This window comes from Alosa alosa, chromosome 3, assembly GCF_017589495.1.
Source record: "Alosa alosa isolate M-15738 ecotype Scorff River chromosome 3, AALO_Geno_1.1, whole genome shotgun sequence".
Lineage (NCBI taxonomy): Eukaryota > Metazoa > Chordata > Actinopteri > Clupeiformes > Clupeidae > Alosa > Alosa alosa.
The window spans coordinates 23,385,044-23,403,624 of NC_063191.1; the positions used below are offsets into that span (position 1 = coordinate 23,385,044).

The window sequence follows — 18,581 nt, forward strand, 5'->3', positions numbered from 1 at the left end:
ACAGCAGCGAAATGGAAATAATAACCATGAATAACAATCACGGGTTTGATATAAAAAAATGGCTCAAAACATGGATTACTTTATTGTGTGCAACCAAATCAATTAGTTGGCTCTGTACACAGATTTCTAGTAAAGTAAAGTTTAATAAATTAACGTTTCCATGCGCAAAATCTAATACAAATCAAACAAAAGCATTACAATGAAATCAGGAGCTGTACAAATAAGGTTGGAGGTGGAGTGCAATAGAATTTGAGGTGAGTGAGTCAAGCACAAATGAAATATTAACAGTAAAAACGTTGATTGTTGTCTGTTTAAATAGGAGGCTCTGAAATCCACCTGACATGATACTGCATATAAAAACCTAAGAGGCAGAGAGAAGTGGTTATCAAGAGAAATTGATTGGAGAGAAATTGATGAGTGATTGATTAAACCTTATCTATTACATCCAGGTACTGTAGACAATGTTTCACAAAAACAATTTGCCCTTTCGGTCAACCGGGAGCTACTGTACATCCACAGGACAAAATAAAAAAATTAAATAAAAGCACAGTCACAATGCTTTTGAACTTCACAATTTTAAAAAAAGGAGAGAGAGAACACATGCTGGGGTTACGGCTACGAAGCTATCCAAAATAAAGACACTCTGCAAAATCTGCTCTGCAAAGTCTGCGTTTCTCAACAAACCCCCGACAAAAATGGGGAGGAAGACATGCAAGATTAAGGTCCATAATCCACAGCCATGAAACAGAGAGAAAAGAATGAAAGTGAGGCTGAGTGTTAGTACTGCATCCACTGAGCGCGGAGCCACTGAGACTAGAATGACATAGGGTCCTTCAAAAGGTTCAAGTCTTTGCACCAAAGAAAGAAAATCAAAATACCAGACAGAGTCAATCTGTCCTGTATCAAAAGCGTTTCTTTGATTCCTTCATGTTGGAGGTTTGGAGGCAGGGCGCGGCTGTGAATTTAAAACAGGATGTCCTCGTTCTTGATGAGGGTCTCCACCACCTGGCGTTGGTAGCGGATGTCGTTGAGGGCCGTCATGGCATCCAGGTCGGGCGCTCGCATGAGGGTCGGCCCAAAGACGATGCCGAGGTTTTCTGCGTTCATCAAGTTGTCCTTCTCATTTTGGGTCACCCTGAAAACAACAAGAGAAACACAGTAATGACCCAGGTCAGACAGAGCTATGGCAGGCTATGGAGAAAACAAGCAGTCAAACACAAAGATTTTACGGAACAAGAACATGCCAGAAGGGAGAAGTGAACAAAGGAGGACGAGACTGCACCAGGTGAAGGAGTGGAGAAGAAAATGGAAGGAGAGTGTTGTGTTGAGGGAGGAGTGGAGAGTGAGGGGAAACGGGCGTGTCTGGACAGGACTCAGCAGGGGTGTGTGTAATGGATGGGATGCGAACCTTTTGAGGTGGGCCATGAGATAGCGCAGCGTCTCGTGGTGTGCCGGCGGCAGCAGCTTCAGAGCCTCGTGCAGTGCCTCCAGACGCTCGTCAAGGTCCGTAAACTCTAAACACACACACAAAACAATCACAGTCACCATCAGCCAGTCACCAAAGCAGCAGCACACAGTGGCCTGACTGTCCACAGGCCTCTCCTCTCTGCCTCTGTGCGTCATGCGGAGGCGGAAAATAACACATTTCTGCCATGGTAGCAAACAGCTCAGAGCTGGGAAGCTGTCTTTATCAATCACTTCAGTAACTACTTTCTCAAATGAAAAAAGTAGGAGAATTGAATTGGGTTTGGGGGGAAGGTTATTAAGAGAGCCTGAGAGCTATGGTGATATTCAACAAAAAAAATGTCAGGCCTAAGCCTTACATTTCCATGGAGACGGCAATGGGTAAAGCGCTCACTTGATGCAATTATCACGCTCGGTGGAATTACTGTGCCGAATTTCCACCCTAATCTGATACCCCCAGCCCCAGAGTCATGGGCACAGTAAATGTGCAACAAATCACCGTGTGGGCTGGAAATAATGCAATCAGGCTGGAGTCTCCTGGCCATGCTAGGCAAATGGACTCTGCTGCTGCTGTATACTTACTTGCGGCCTCGATGAACTTGGGATAGGCGTCGTACGTGATGACGGGGATGGGCAAGTCCCTGAAGTACAGCTTAAGCGCCCCGGTGATGATGTTGATATCTTCATAAACATTCACAGAGATGTCCGCCTTCTCACCATCTGGGTGGGGACATGAGAAAAGACGTCACGTTACACACCGGAGAACAGAAGATGAAAGTGTTGAACAAAAACACCGAACGTGAATCTGGGAGTTGGAAGAGAGACAGTTGGAAGAGAGACAGTTGGAAGAGAGACAGGCTTTTCTGTCTCAGGCGCTCACACGAGAGGTGGGCGTTTTTCTTCTCCCCGCCGTCTCAGAGAACCAGCCCCTGAGACAGAATGCGTTTGGACAAGCGTCTTTGCGGCGGTGTGGCTATGTGGGCGCTCTAATTTCTAAAGGGTCATCAAAGGCTGGGCCTAGTTCTGCTGACTGCAGTCTTGGGGCGTGCCTGACGGGCCTCAGTGCGGAGCGTGGCCTAGATCTGCTGCAGGCCTGTGTGTGTGTGTGTGTGTGTGTGTGTGTGTGTGTGTGTGTGTGTGTGTGTGTGTGTGTGTGTGTGTGTAGAGGGAAAGAAAGCGAGAGCGCTGCCCTGACATACTGCCACGGGTCATCTACTTCCCCCAGCCTCCCAGCGAGGCGACCATGGCTCGAGGCTTTCCCATAATCCCACTGGCTAGCCACTGCTGCGCTGCAGCCCCCTGTGCTCAGAGTGGGGTAGATAAGAGAGGGGGCTCATCTCCATTTCTCATGCATTCTGGAGAGCCCCTGCAGATTGGGGGGAGTTTGTGCAGAATCCTTTCTTGCGGGGGGTGACATTTCGAGAGGGGTTTTGCCTAGCTGAGCTTGAGCCTGTCACTGAGCTCCATGTTTACTGATGAGAGGCTGAGCAGAACGGAACAGAACAGAAAGAACAGCCACTGCTGCTGCCAATCCCCACCGCACACAGATGGACCTTAAGCTCATGTGTCGTAATGCAGCATATACAGCATTCTAACACAAAGGGCCTCACTTCAGCATTTAAAAGCAGGTTGACCTAAAAATGGCACATGGACAGTGAACTTTCCCACCGAGAACAGGACTGTACATGACAAGCAAGAGGTGCTGTACCTCTGTCGAACGTCAGCTTGGCATCTTCTATCAAATCACTGAATCCAGACACCCGGTAGATTCCCTCTGACTTCAAGCCTGGAAGAGAAGGAGAAGCTTCACAATTATTTCAATGTTTAAACACTATAGTGTTTTCAAATAAAAACATGGCTCTATGCATTTCTTCATCGAAAACATATAAAACAAACCATCACAATCTAACATCTATGTGTTTATATGCACATGTGTGTGTGCTTTTGAGCATATGGGCATGTTTATGTATATGTTGCCAAAGTTGATTGTGGGCATGTGTATGCATATTTATTATGCATGTTTCACTATGTTCATGTGTTTATGTGCACCCATGTGTGTGTCTGTCTGCGCATATGTATGTGTGTGTGTGTGTTCGTGTGTGTGTGTGTTTGTGTGTTCATGTGTGTGTGTGTGTGTGTGTGTGTGTTGTTGTGTGTGTGTGTGTATATGTATGTGTATGTGTTTGTGTGCATATGTATGTGTGTGTGTGTGTGCATATGTATGTGTGTGTGTGTGTGCATATGTATGTGTGTGTGTGTGTGTGTGTGTGCAAATGTATGTGTGTGTGTGTGTTCGTGTGTGTATGTATATGTATGAGTTTGTGTGTGTGTTTGTGTGCAAATGTATGTGTGTGTTTGTGTGTGTGTGTGTGCAAATGTATGTGTGTTCGTGTGTGTATGTGTGTGTATATGTATGAGTGCTGCCTACCTCTGGACTCAATCTCCCGTATGCACATGTCCACCACCATGGGCCGCTTGCTATTGTGGGCCTTCACCAGGGTGGTCAGGTCACAGCTGTACACTTTCTTCACATGCTTTAGGTCAGGCTTGCAGTCGTTGGGCACCATTTTCGAGCACTGCTTATGGACATTCAAACCGCAATCTGGAAATGAGGACAAACCAAAAAAAAATTAAATTAAAAAGGTCAGTAAGCAGAAAATATGAGAATGTTTATGTGCAAAATAGTCATGTGCATACTAGATGCAATAATACGCTGTTGTAGAGGGTTCCTATAGGTCTCTGAAATGTTCTCCCTGTAGACCTTGTGATAAATATTTCTGCTGTTTGCTATTCATGCTTAGCATATGTGCTGTGACGGGCTTTAGTTCCACTCATGGCTTTGCTGTGGTTTCAGTCCCTGTGATCAATAGAACTGCCTACGTAGTTTCATTGACCACTTGAGCATCCGCTCACAGCCGATGTCATCACTTTTTGATTGGCTGCCAATGACATTACCAGTGTCACCTTGAAACACTTCAGCAAATGTCCAGCAAACAAAGGAACCTCATGTAAAATGCATGCAGTACCAAACCCCGTAAATTCCTCAACATTTTAGCACTAAAAATATAGATATTTGACAAAAATATAATATTTAAAAGAAAATTTCATACTGAAAAACAAATTGGAAAAATGTAAACAAACCAAAGACCCGAGCAAAACAAAGACGACAACATCTATTCACTAAAACCACAAATGTGTACACAGCTTGTTTAACAGGAAAACATAAACGATTACCTTGATTGTTTACAGAATCGTGAGGTTAAATATCCTGATTTTACCCCGATTCATATAAACACTCTCCACAGAACCCCACAGACATACACACATGTCCTCAGCGCTTGCTCGCGAGCCAAGTAAGAATCAATCAAGGGAACATGTGAGAGCTAGCGAATAAGCGGCTTTCTGTGGTGCTATTACACTAATACCAACTCATCCTCGCTGCGCACTCTCCAACACAGGCGAGACCAGCCCAAATCAACATTTTACACTACACTTGACAAGCCAGAGTTCCCCCTCTGAAAGGAGCTCTGCTCTGTCTGGGGCCTGAGTGGAGGTGGCCAGCTGCTCCAGAGACATGTCCACCATGTTCCCACCATGCAGGGAGGCAGCGGCAGGCAGCAGCCCAGTGAGAACAGATGCTGAGGAGTTAGAGAGACACAGAGAGGGAGGGAAAGAGAGAGAGAGAGAGAGGCCGCTCTGCTTTGTGTTGTGTGAGGGGAAAGGGGGGGGGGGGGCTCTTAGGGAGAATTAAAGGCTCACTGAAAACAATGTGGCCTGAAGGAGAGGGAGAAAGAGAGAAAAAAGGGAGATAGTGTGGGGCTGGCAGGGCCCACTCTCGTCCAAATCTGTGCCTGCGCACAATGGCCGTGGAGGCAGTGCCTCAGCGCGCTGCGGGCTACACTAGACCTCATTTCCCTGCCTTTAAATGGGCCATCTCTTTCAAGCTTCCAGCGGCACTCCGCTTTCAAGTTCTCTAAAAGAGCTCAGCACATTAAAAGGGGGAAAAAAAAAACACACAGGCTTCCCCCAAATCTCCTCTTAATCAGATGAAATTTGGTGATCGAATAGAAAGGCCTGAAAAATGTCCCCCTCCCGTTCTGCTACAGTACATCTAAAAGACGCACCGTGGCATGCTTCTATTATGTACCAAATTAAAACGAGATGGGGGGAAATGGAAAACATTGTGCTGACTGCTGAAATGGAAAAAAAAAGAAAATGCAGACTTCAACCGGAAAAAAAAAATGACATTGGTTGATTAAAATAAAGGCCCCTTGAGGAGTCCAGCCTTCATTTGAATTCAGCAGTGCAGAAATGTAATTACTTAAGGAGAGACAGGCCTCAATGCTGTGGAAGGAGACACGGCTTTTCATAGAGGGCACCCCCGTTGGTGTGTTCCCTTTATAAAGCAGCGGAGGTCCACCGTGGGCGTGCTCCGCCCGCCAGCTCAGGGGTGACCCTGGGTCCCAGGTGGGCTGGGAGAGGACACACCCCTGGGGACAGTCTGGGGGCCCCAGAGGCGGTGGCGGAGCATCAGCACCGTCGCCATGGTGAAACGCCGTTGTCTGGAAGATGAGCTTGGGCTGGCAGGTGGATGGATGGCTGGCTGGCTGAGGGGGTTGGGGGTTGGTGGGGTGGTTTGTGGCTAGAATACTGAAGGTGAGGCTAAAGGGGGGTAGGCCACCAGGGGCTCATAAGCACCTCATTCCAATGTCAGGACCCCTTTTCTCTATGCGCTGACCTAGTGTGGAGGAGCCCCTCTTCCCCCTGCCTGCTCTCTGCTCTGTTTATGCGCGGTGCTGAGGATCATACCAGGGGAAGGGCTGCGCTGCCACCACCATTGTACAGCAGCCACCGCTCCCCACAGAAAGGCAATGGGAGACGCATTGAAAACCAGCCTGGGCTGAGGCAGCTGAATTTCAATGTGTTCATGTGTGTGCGTCTGTATGTGTCCTTGAGTGAATAGAGAATGTGTGTATGTGTGTGTGTGTGTGTTTTTATGTGTGTGTATGTATGTGTGTGTGTGTGTGTGTGTGTGTGTGTGTGTGTGTGTATGTGTGTGTGTGTGTGTGGAATAGAGCTCCATCCCCATGGCGCACTGCCTCTCTCCTCATTACAGAGGCATGCCAGCTTTGTTTTTCTTCACAAGCATGATGGCATGAGGCTGGGGGTGGTGTGTGTGTGTGTGTGTGTGTGTGTGTGCTCATGGGAGAAAGAGAGAGAGAGAGAGAGAGAGAGTGTGTGGAGAGCAGGGGGTTGTTCTCTGATGAGGAAATGTGGCACAACACACAGAGGCAGGGGACAACTCGCTGGCACCAGCCCAAAAACTGTTCACACGTACCCCCTCCAAAAAGAGAGGGGAGGGCACAGCTCCACTCCTCATTCTCCCTCCCAAGCCCGAGAGCAAATTTAAACATCAAATAAGACTTCGCTGTCCTACTTTCTACCATCATCACTTCGTCAATGGGAAGGGGAGAGGGAAACAGAGAACGCATGCGGAGGAAACAAGCACTCGGCAAAGAGCACCTCCAATAAATCAGCGCTTTGAACGCAAGCTGCTTTCAAAATCAATTCATAAATAATTCATCCACAGAGTATCTGAAAACATATGTGTCGCTCACTTTGTCCTATAAATAAAACATAAAATACACACACATCGGTCCATTTCATTTCCACATTCTGATACCAGTTCCCTCATTCATTGTGGGTGGAAAAAATAGAAATAAGAAATAGTGCCGGAGATTTCCGTGCCATACAGACAGTCTCTTTTGGAATACAGACTGTGAGTAAATGATTGCATCATGCAGATTGCACTACATGCCTTAGGGGGTACTGGGTGCATATCGCACCATAATAAAGGCATGATGCTTTCCCGATTCCATTCAGATTTAACCCCATTATTATGTTTCTGATGAATAACATGATAAATCATCCAATTTTACTAAATTGGATAACATTTTTTATTTTTTTTTCATCAAACAGTTGGGGAACTGGTAACAAAGGATGCTCCATTAATGTCCTTCCTAAATGGCTTTCAAATACAGAGCTGATATTTCATCATCCAGCATAAAGACTGATTATGCTGTTGTGCGACAGTAATATAGATATAAAAACAGAAAAATAAGCAACAGTGAGCCACAATCATTACACAGATAAAGCAGAACAAAAGGATTTTAAATGGTGCCATACTGATTGAACATCAATCCATCATCAGACCCTGTATGTGGTACTTATATAAATGTTCAGCTGGAGTTAAATGAGGCTAAAAAAGCACCCCCCCTTCCTCTCACATATATATAGGCAATAATTAAATGCATATTTAAAAGCCCTCATCTGAGCATTCCTGTGTGCAAGCTCATCCATCATTGTTGTGCTGGTGGAAATGCATAGGCAAGCACAGTCTTCCTTCAGTCTTAGCGAGACTGGAGCTCAAGAGAAGCCATCAGCGAGTACATTAGTGAAATGCATTAATGTCAACACTCTTAATCTGAGATGTACAGCACGATATAAGTCCTCATTCTGTCCTGTTACACAACTCTGTCATCTGCCGGGTTTATGCAACACATTATGACACATTAAACTTTCACTTCAGCTGGAATTGAGGTTACCCACATTCAACTCTGAATGATGCTGTTACATAAACTTTGACTGATGTATTTCTCAAGCGTAGTCCCAGTGGTGTGTGTGTGTGTGTGTGTGTGTGTGTGTGTGTGTGTGTGTGTATTGTACCTGCACATTTGACTCCCTGAGCGATAAGCCCCCACATAAAGTTGGCACAGTATTCACACCAGTGAGGTCCTCGGAACGTGTGGACCTGCAAGAAGTCAGAAGGTCAGTCTCTAACACACACACAAACATATATTTGAATTCTTTATTTAACACACACACACACACACACACACACACACACACACACACACACACACACACACACACACACACAAACACACACACACACACAAAAACACAAAAACTAAACACAAACACATCATGCACACAACCATCAACACACTTACACAGCACCTCACTGACACACAAAGACATACACACACTCACACTCGCACAAAGAGTCTCCCCAAAAACACGCGCCCCAAGAGGGAAGCAGCCCGATGAGGAGGAGGGGGGACGGATTATCCGGCTGGTAAGTTAGGCTGCCGATCACAGTCGCGGGTCAAATCTGCCCACACGCCTAATCCACTCAACCAATTAAGGAGCAGCAAGCGAAGCAGGTGGCTGCTGCAAGCCAGCTTGACACACTCCACCAGGTAACAGCGCATTAAATCATGGAGCCACTGGCCCTGTTTGTCTGGGGATGAGACACCAGCACTTTCCTGGATGGCAGGGGGACCTGAGCTCTCCTGTGAGGGATATCCAGGGCAGGGGGCCACTCGCAGCTAATCAGCCATGAAGGCAGCAAGCACAGGGAGAGGACCAGGTGATTCAATAGAAAAGCCTGGCTCTAAAAAGCCTTGGAGGAGGGGGAAACTCGCTACGAGACCCCAAAGGAGCCTCCATGAGAATATTTGGGCTACGCTGCACTGCACTAATAGAGCATCTGAATACAGTTAGCTCTTATGGAGATGGAATTGTTTTTTCCCCTTGTGGCTTGATGGGGGCGGTTTCTGGATAGACGCATTGAATGTTTCTGTATTTCATATGTCAGTAAAGAAATAAAGCAACCAAATGCATCCCTCCACTTTAGAATTATCACAAAGGCATGCAAAACGAATTAGTAGCTTAGTGGTGATATTAGTTCTTTCCCTTTGTGGTATGTGGTGTCTGTTGGGTCCTTCGTTTAACTGTGGGCTCGTGTTTGTTGTTGCTGTTGCCGGTGATGGAGTGTGTGAGCCTGGCTGTGTGCTACGCTGTGCTGTGCTGAGCTGAGCTGTGTGAATGGGGAGCAAGAGAGTGCTGCCTAGGAGTCCATTACTAACACACACACACACACACACACACACACACACACACACACACACACACACACAAAAACACACACACACACAAAAACACAAAAACTAAACACAAACACATCATGCACACAACCATCAACACACTTACACAGCACCTCACTGACACACAAAGACATACACACACTCACACTCGCACAAAGAGTCTCCCCAAAAACACGCGCCCCAAGAGGGAAGCAGCCCGATGAGGAGGAGGGGGGACGGATTATCCGGCTGGTAAAGTTGCGAGGCGTCGATCACAGTCGTGGTCAAATCTGCCCACACGCCTAATCCACTCAACCAATTAAGGAGCAGCAAGCGAGCGAGGTGGCTGCTGCAAGCCAGCGTGACACACTCCACCAGGTAACAGCGCAGCCAATCATGGAGCGCCACTGGCCCTGTTTGTCTGGGGATGAGACACCAGCACTTTCCTGGATGGCAGGGGGACCTGAGCTCTCCTGTGAGGGATATCCAGGGCAGGGGGCCACTCGCAGCTAATCAGCCATGAAGGCAGCAAGCACAGGGAGAGGACCAGGTGATTCAATAGAAAAAGCCTGGCTCTAAAAAAGCCTTGGAGGAGGGGAACTCGCAACACAGACCCCAAAGGAGCCTCCATGAGAATATTTGGGCTACGCTGCACTGCACTAATAGAGCATCTGAATACAGTTAGCTCTTATGGAGATGGAATTGTTTTTTCCCCTTGTGGCTTGATGGGGGCGGTTTCTGGATAGACGCATTGAATGTTTCTGTATTTCATATGTCAGTAAAGAAATAAAGCAACCAAATGCATCCCTCCACTTTAGAATTATCACAAAGGCATGCAAAACGAATTAGTAGCTTAGTGGTGATATTAGTTCTTTCCCTTTGTGGTATGTGGTGTCTGTTGGGTCCTTCGTTTAACTGTGGGCTCGTGTTTGTTGTTGCTGTTGCCGGTGATGGAGTGTGTGAGCCTGGCTGTGTGCTACGCTGTGCTGTGCTGAGCTGAGCTGTGTGAATGGGGAGCAAGAGAGTGCTGCCTAGGAGTCCATTACTAACACACACACACACACACACACACACACAGGGGCTCTGGAGGAGTCAGCACTTCCATCAGGCCACAGAGGTACCTTCGCTTCCACTTCTTCATTAACCAGCCGCGAGCCAGCCAGGGAGTGAGTGAGTGGGGCTGCTGACTGAGGCACACACACACACACACACACACACACACACACACACACACACACACACGCACAGGCACACCCCCCTAAATGGTTGCCCCTACTACAGCCTAATCTCCCCCATCTGCCACCCCACACAGTCCGCGGCAGCGCACACACAGCCCAACAGATTTGTTTTTTGAAAAAGGCTCTCTGAACAGACCCACAACAGTCCTTGTTTGAGGGGTCCGCTTCCTTTCAGTCCACAACACCCCCAGACTCACTCCCCCCCCCCCCCTTCCCTCCTTCTCTTGGTCTCCTAGGGAGAGAGCTTCCCCTCTAGCCCAGCGCAACCATAGAAACCCAACCAAACCCTCCTCCTCTACAGCTAGCCTCCACACAAACACCACTCACAGCAATGCATGATAGGAACAGACAGACAGCTAATGATGAGGGCGAGTGTTGTTGTGGCTTACCTTGAAGTTGTGGACTTTCTCGTACTTGGGCGCGCGGTCCGTCTCCTTGAGCGTGGCTCGGCGCACCAGCGAGGTGAGCTGTGAATAGGCAAAGAGTTTGAGAGGTTGCCAGATGGTGGCGGGAGGCTTCTGTGGTCCCATCCGCATGCCCAGAGCAGCGGCCAGGATGTCCTGCTGGTTACTCTCCTGCTTGGACTTACTCTGGACCAGGGACTTCTCCCCCTTGCGTACCGAGTAGGACTCTCTGGACGGCATTTTGATACTGTGTGCTAGTCTACACTACTGAGGCCGAGAGAGAGTAGGAGCTTTGTCAAATGAGATGGCGCGACAGAGAGAGAGAGAAAATTCCTCTATTCTATTGAGTTATCCTGTAAGACGACATATTTCTTGCATTTTCCAGGTTTTGGACACGATCGAGCCACGAAAGAAAAAGACAAAAAGAACCACCGCTAAAAGCAAAACAAGTCCGCCGAAGGCGACTTCTGTTCTCAGAACTCTGTGCACAAAAATCCAAACACGGGAAGATTAGAAAAACAAAAACCAGCAGCAAAGAAAATTATTGCCAGCAAACTCTATCAAGTCCTGAGCAGTGTGTCCAGAAAAGAGCACAAGCCTGTGGTAGTCATGGGTGCTTCAGTGGCCCGCGCTGTGGGCATCTAGATGCAGACGAGATGAGTGCTCGTGGTAATCCTGTCCTCCCTGCACAGAGCTGATATTCTCCCTGGAAGCTCAGCAGCACACTGCCAGTGGATGCTGCTGCCGTCGAGAGGGAGAGAGAGGGGGGGAGAAGTAGGGAGGGGAGGAGGGAGGGAGGCAGGAAGAGAGTGGGGGGAGGGCCTTAACGCTAGTCACGCAGGCTTAGGCAGGTCACGACAGCCAATCAGGGAGCTGCTGTCAGGGCTTGATGGCGGCCTGCTCCCCGCCCCCACCGGCCCTGTGTTGTCCGCTGGGAGAGCGTGGTGGAGGCGGCAGGCAGGCTTGGAAGGACTTGAGCGGGAGCGTGGGACGATAATGAGCAATGAATGAGTCATGCATCATCCCCTGTGCTGGGCTCAGTTCAGAGAAGTTCAGCTCAGATCGGTGCTGTTCAGCTTGCCCAGATCATGCCACTTCCACAGCCCACAATCAGCAGCACCTCCACAAACCAGCCTTTTGTGAGGAGGAGAGCGGGTGGTGAAGCCCCCCTTTCCAAACTTGTCTCTATTTGTGGTCAGTTTGCTTGGACTGAAACCAATATGTCCTGCACTACACAAAGCTTGCCATACAGAGACATGGTAATTATCAGGGAGATTCGCTAAGCAGGAAAAAAAAAAACAAGAAAGAAAAAAAATCCCAAAGAAATCAAAGGCAACAGCAATTTGGTCTCATTAAGGGATGTGAGAATTGAACACCCAGATGTTCAAATGTGCATCAATTAAACCCAAAAATGTAAAGGAGATTTTAACAGTCTGCTTTCAAATGGACAGAAAGATGAAAGAAAATGTTAATGAGCAGACACTAAAAAACTAGGAAACTGTCTTTGCCTCCAAAGAGAAATAACCCTCATTCCAAGCGTGTTACTGAGGACAAAAATAAACATATTTCATGTGAAAGAGAAACAACGCAGGGACCGGGACTATCTTTGTCTCCATCACAACAGACTGCCACTAGCGCTGAAATGTCGCTCAGCTCTAATCCGGGAGTGGGATTCTCTCAGATGACAGTACAGCAGTGCTCAGAAAAAGCTCATCACACGCCAATTATGCACCTCGCAGGCAGCCTGCTGCAGTAAACAATCCCAGTCTGGTCAGAGACAGCCATCAGAGAGACCAGCCTACACACAACACACAGGAACAAATATCCCTCCTGCCACATGTCTCAGACGCAGCCAAGCTCTGCTGGCACAGTGCAGAGCCTCAGAACTTTGTGCAGGCAGACACACAGGCATACAGACAGACAGACAGACAGGCATACAGACAGGCATACAGACAGGCATACAGACAGACAGGTGAAAATGGGCTTGATGTGACAGCACACTGGGCGAGTCTACTGGGTGATCAATAACAGGGAGCTTTCATTTGCTGATCTGCTCCTCCAGACGCCGGCGCACATGAAAGGATCGCGGCTATAATGGGGCTCCTCTCCCACAGGCGCCGGGATCGATGCGGAGTGCAACGGCCGCCTCCGACCTGGCAAGCCACTGTGGAAAGGAGCTCCAGGTGGACATAAAAGAGCCGGTGCTGTGGCCTCCAGTTGCGTCCGTCTCCAAACCCACTTCAACCCCGACTACCCCACCCCAGCCGGGCTACCTGCGAGTCGGGCGGGCCTGCAGTCTGCTCCCCCTCACCTGCTGTTCACTCAGCCCATTACTGCAACTCTTCTCTGGGGCCAAGGAGCTTTGCTGCGGCTTTTCAGGGTAATTGTGTTGCCTACTGGTTGGAGCGCCACTACTGTCTTGACTCCCAGGATGTGGCAGGCTTTGAACGCACATCACCACCCAGCCCCACCCCACCCCCACCTCTAATTGACACTGATGGATTTTGCTCATTTTTCAGACACGCTTCCCTGAGCGGAGGCTCGTAAAGCACAGACACAGAAATGGATCCTAAGTGCTGTTAACAAACACCGCCACTTCCTTTCTTTCCAGAAAACAAAAACAAAAAAATTTAACCAACCATCTGGGCATGCAAAGCCCATTTCTCTCCCGATCCAGCTGCTGCTCTATGAGGAGCACCAAGGCTTTGAATTGTGGAGGGGGCCTGGGACTCGGCTAACTGAATAAGCCAAGCTGATAATTTGTTTATCTATTGTTCTGGAAAAAAACAGCTCCTTTCCAAAGTGATTTGACCCCCAACCCTCTCCCTCCTCCCTACATTCAATTACCTCGGAGAGTATCTCACACTATCATTTGTTTCAGTCGGTCAAACTTGACAAATAACAATATATTTCACAATGGCATCCTTGCAACAGTCAGGCATGCCTGAAGGACAAAACCAGAAGCTGTGAACGCTGAACGCAGACCAGTGAAAATGTTCATTATCAAAAGGAGTTTGTTACACAACACATTTGCGCACACAGCCTTGCTGCACCAGTGTGTCGTAGGAGGGCGAGTTGCCTAGCAATATTCAAAGCACTTGAGTCGGGAATGGAGAGATGGCAATAGAGCGCTGAGGTCACCCCTCAGTGGGAGGAAATAGGTGGCGTTATATAAGCGAATGTTAAACGCAGCGACGGCGGCGGCGTGTTACATCACCAGGTGGAAGTGCCATCGAGCTGGCCTGCGTTCCTGTGCACCCACTTGGATAGAGAGCGAGCGAGCAAGCGAGGACAATTTAATTGGAGGGCACAGTTGACATGGCTGATGGGAGCGCTTGTCTCACCAAGAGAAAAAAAAAAAGAGAGAGAGAGAGAGAGACGAAAGGCGGACGGCTTTCTGATGAGTGAAGTGGGAGCGAGTTGTTCTCTGCGAACAAGCTGGCAAAGAAATAAAGAAATAAATAATATCTGGTCGTCGTTGTGTCATCCAATCAGCTCGGTGCCAGAGGAGAAAGTTTGCCACTGAAAACTACTTTGGGCTCTGCAGATAACAGAGTGCGAGGCCAGCGAGTTATGCAACGTTACATAAGCAGCATCAAAAATGATGCATAATCATGGCATCATAAATCTGACGCGCAGAGAACCGCAGGCAACTGATGGATTCTAAATTCAACCGTTCTGACGTTAGTGGAATTATCCTAGGAACTGGAGCAGAGAGCAGATTCTATTTTTTTCATATCCGTTTTCCCCCTTTTCGATTTTCCACCCCCCGACCTCTGTCTCTCCCTTATCTCTCTCCCAGTCTCCCTCCCTCTCTCTCTCTCTCTCTCTCTCCATTGGTCCCTTATCGTGTTTCCATCCGTGCCTCTCTCTGGGGTGCAGTCAGCCTGGTGGAGCTCCATGCTCCTCGCTCTCTGTGAGGGAGCCGTTTCATGGAGAGGACTCCTTCCACCAGGGGAGAGGGCAGTGAGAGAGCAGCCCTGGGAAGGAGCGAGTCCGTCGGCCTGCCCTCTCCACATTCACCCAGGGCCCTCGAGGTACACATTACACATTACAAGCAGCCCAACACAAGACGGCCAGCAAGGCAAGCTGAGGAGAAGAGGTGGGGGAAGAATGGACCGTTGTTCTAGTGTGTTTTCCCATCCAAACCCACCAGCCTGAGAGAAAGGGGGGGTAGAGGGGTGTCCATTTCTGAAAACAATCACTCACTTATCCTCAATTCTGCCCTGCATCTTTATTGTGATGGAGCTCATAATTTAAATGCAAAACCATACTGCAAAGGTTATTCACTCTGGTTAGTGTGGAAACCACAACAGTAGCATGGTATGCCATTCACACCTGACTGCTAAGAATAACGTCTGCACAAAAAAACACAGAGGGACACTCACTAAAGCAAAACATAAGTGCCATTTTGATTCTGCTCCAACCCTTTCCCATTCTACTTTACTCCCAAAGCACCATTCTCCATCTTGTATGGTGAAATAGCCTCTGTATTCCTTGCTTGCTTTGCAGAAACCGCAGAAAAACAAATGATACAGTTTTCTCCCCCTTTCCTGAGACAAATAGATTACCCAGCTGTGGCTGTTGCCATGACAGTGATGTATGGAGTGCGGCTATCACGCCCTGCCATCCTCACAGCAAGGTCACAGCAGAGAACACCCCACTGATGAAGCTAACCGCCATTAGCCCAAACACTCCCAGTCATATAAACAAACACAATGGAAGAAAATAAATAACTATTATAAAATTAAATCATGTGAGGAAATAAATCCCCAAACACTCATACTGATTTATTGCATCCAAGAGAGGTCCTCTGCAGGGAAGTTGGGGGCTGATATTTATGTTATGGGAATATGACGTTAATGTCACTGATGCAGTAGTAGCAGTGCTACATTTTTGTGTTATCTTGACAGCCTGGGTTGTGTATAAAACCATAAGCTGCACATACTGTCCTCGTCACGGCACTCCAAGACTCCCCTGAATACAGCTCTCCCTTCTCGTCCAAAGGAAAGCTGAAAAGTTGAGAGTAAACTTCACTTCTCACAATCTGCAGTCGAGAGTTAAAAGCACACGATGTTCTCCACTGCCTGTCTCCGAGAGCAGAACATGTGGCAGGGAGGACGGCCTTTGGCTCTGTGACAGCTGCAGAGAGCTGAGCAGGCACGGCTGTAAGCAGCGCCGCTGGGCTGGAGCGAGGAGTGCAGAGGCGCCCTGTGCGTTCACACAGTGTCCCCGCTCCCTGCTCCTGCGTCTCCTCCTGCTCCTGCACCTGCGTCTCCTCCTGCTCTCCTGTGGACTGCGGCGGCGGATCGATCGCGCTTACGCAACAGTGCCGCAGAACACCACTCCCACGCACCACCGCAGAGAGAGGAGACGCACGCTCGCTCGCTTGCTCGCCTGCCCAGTCCCTCACTTCTGCCCACATCAGGGCACGGCCAGCAAGCCTCAGCAGAACATCTCAGGGTGGATGCCTTATGCCCTATGGCACGCTGGAACATGGGAGGTCAGAAAAACAGCAGACTGGCATTTGACCACTTCAGCATGTTCCTTTAGTGGAGGACTGGGGGGAGACTGGGGACTGGAGACTGTCCTCAAAATGGCTTCGGTTAGAGACGGTGACTCTTCTCATTGACATTCAGAGGCGGTCAGAAGGTCTAGTTACCATCAGGCTGGAACTGAAATTTGTGTGATATTTAGGTCAGCGTGGGGGTTGAACTCATTGGCATGGCAGTGAGAAGGAAAAGCCACTTGACTGCTAGAGCGAGAAAAGAAGGAATTGCAGAGAAGAGAGAGAGAGTGTGGGGGAGAGAGAGGGAGGGAGAGAGAGAGAAAGAGAGAAAGAAAGAGGGGTGACTGAACTGATTTGTTAGGGATTCCCATTCCTTTAGGGGTTCTGGCAAGCCTACTGCCATGGTGACAGCAGGTTCATTTCTGCGGGCTTGATACAGCACTGCCCTTGCGTGACCGAGGCCAGTTCAACACCACAGAGCACTGAATTAAGAAGGACACCATTTTAACAAGAAACCTACCATCACCTACATTCTAGATGTCAGGACACTATTCACATTTATAAGCTAAAGGAACTGAAGGGACAAAAGGGATTGTTTGAAACAAAAATATAAATCAACAAATTCATATTAAGTCAACTGTTTTTTGAGAGAAAACTGTTTTTTTTGAGAAAAACCTATGAAGGACTCTGTATGTGTATGTATGTATGTGTGTGTGTGTGTGTGTGTGTGTGTGTGTGTGTGTGTGTGTGTGTGTGTGTGTGTGTGTGTGTGTGTGTGTGTGTAACATCTGTTCTGGGGCACAGGTTTCCCATGGGAACAATGCAGTGTTCCTGTACTTCCTGTTCACGGCAGCCTTTATCGTGTTTACAGAGATGAGTGCCAGACCCTCAAGAGGAACGGAACGGCTCCGTCGCCATCCTGTTAGCTACCTGAAAACAGCCTGAATTACTCACCGCCGATGAGTGGCTCCAGCCAACGTCATCGAGTTAGTAAGCAGAGGGGTCTGGGCCACGGATATTTTTACAACACCCACAAGGAGCGTTTCGCGTCAGGGCAAATTTGTCAGAGGATACTCCGGGAAAGGAAAAGGGAAATCGGGGAAAACCCAGTCATGAAGGGACACAACGGGGGGCTTGATGGCACCACTGAGCCGAGCCGCCACCATTTCAGATGAGATAAGTAGGCATTAGACAGGACTTTAAAGACGACAGCCAGACTTGACTTTGATTCCGAGTAAGACCAGAAGAGTCAGTAATGCAGCATGACGACCGGCAACAAAAGAGCCTTGTTGGGAGAGGAACATAGTGTATGGAGGAGACGGACACTAGCTATATATACATAAAGCACACGACTGAGGGGCTTTTCTGAACATGTGCTTCACCGGGGCAACTAGAACATGAGGTTTAATGTGCTGGCATGTCAGCTGTAATGTGCCCCATGTACTCGTTCCTTGTCCTCTGGAGCAAACTCTAAGCAGCAGGTAAAATCATGCTGAGTTGCACTAGCTCACAGGCATTTACACACACACACACACACACACACACACACACACACACACACACAGGCGCAAACACACACAAACACACAGGTTACTGGTGTTCGTCTGCTCTCTGGCCTGGAGGAATGTTCCGGAGACTGCAGGCTAGTGGTGTTGCTGAGGAGGAGGGCTACATCTGTCCACAGAAGCAGTGCAAATGTCAGGCTGGCTCTCACTCAGTCTAATTAGCCCTCCGGCTCTCCCCACACCAGCTGCGACAGAACAACTGGATAGAGCGTGTGAGAGGGGGAAAACGTCGACAAAAAAAAAAAATGGGAACACTGTGTGGTCAAGCGGTATCTAGATTAAAATGTCACAAATCCTTTTCTGAGAAGCACTGACCATGATTTGAATGGTTAAGAGCAAAGATGTAGGCCTACCAAATGATTTTGAGAGCATTTCAAATTCTAAAATTGATCTAACTAGGGCTCTATTATATGTGGGTATGGTAAATATTCTGCATTTCTTTGGCAAATATTTCAGGCTTTTTATTTGATGTG

The 18,581-nt window shown here is 48.3% G+C and overlaps 1 protein-coding gene across 1 annotated transcript; it reads right to left on the reverse strand.

The window, feature by feature from the left end:
* Positions 1 to 44: 44 nt before the first annotated feature.
* On the reverse strand, positions 45 to 11,771 carry chn1 (chimerin 1). The gene is made up of 7 exons (XM_048238331.1): positions 11,020 to 11,771; positions 8,191 to 8,275; positions 3,893 to 4,066; positions 3,173 to 3,250; positions 2,047 to 2,184; positions 1,409 to 1,514; positions 45 to 1,135 (listed from the first exon to the last, which is right to left on the reverse strand). The coding sequence occupies exons 1-7, from the start codon at positions 11,272 to 11,274 to the stop codon at positions 964 to 966; spliced, it is 1,008 nt and encodes a 335-aa protein (XP_048094288.1). The 5' UTR covers positions 11,275 to 11,771; the 3' UTR covers positions 45 to 963.
* Positions 11,772 to 18,581: the final 6,810 nt, after the last annotated feature.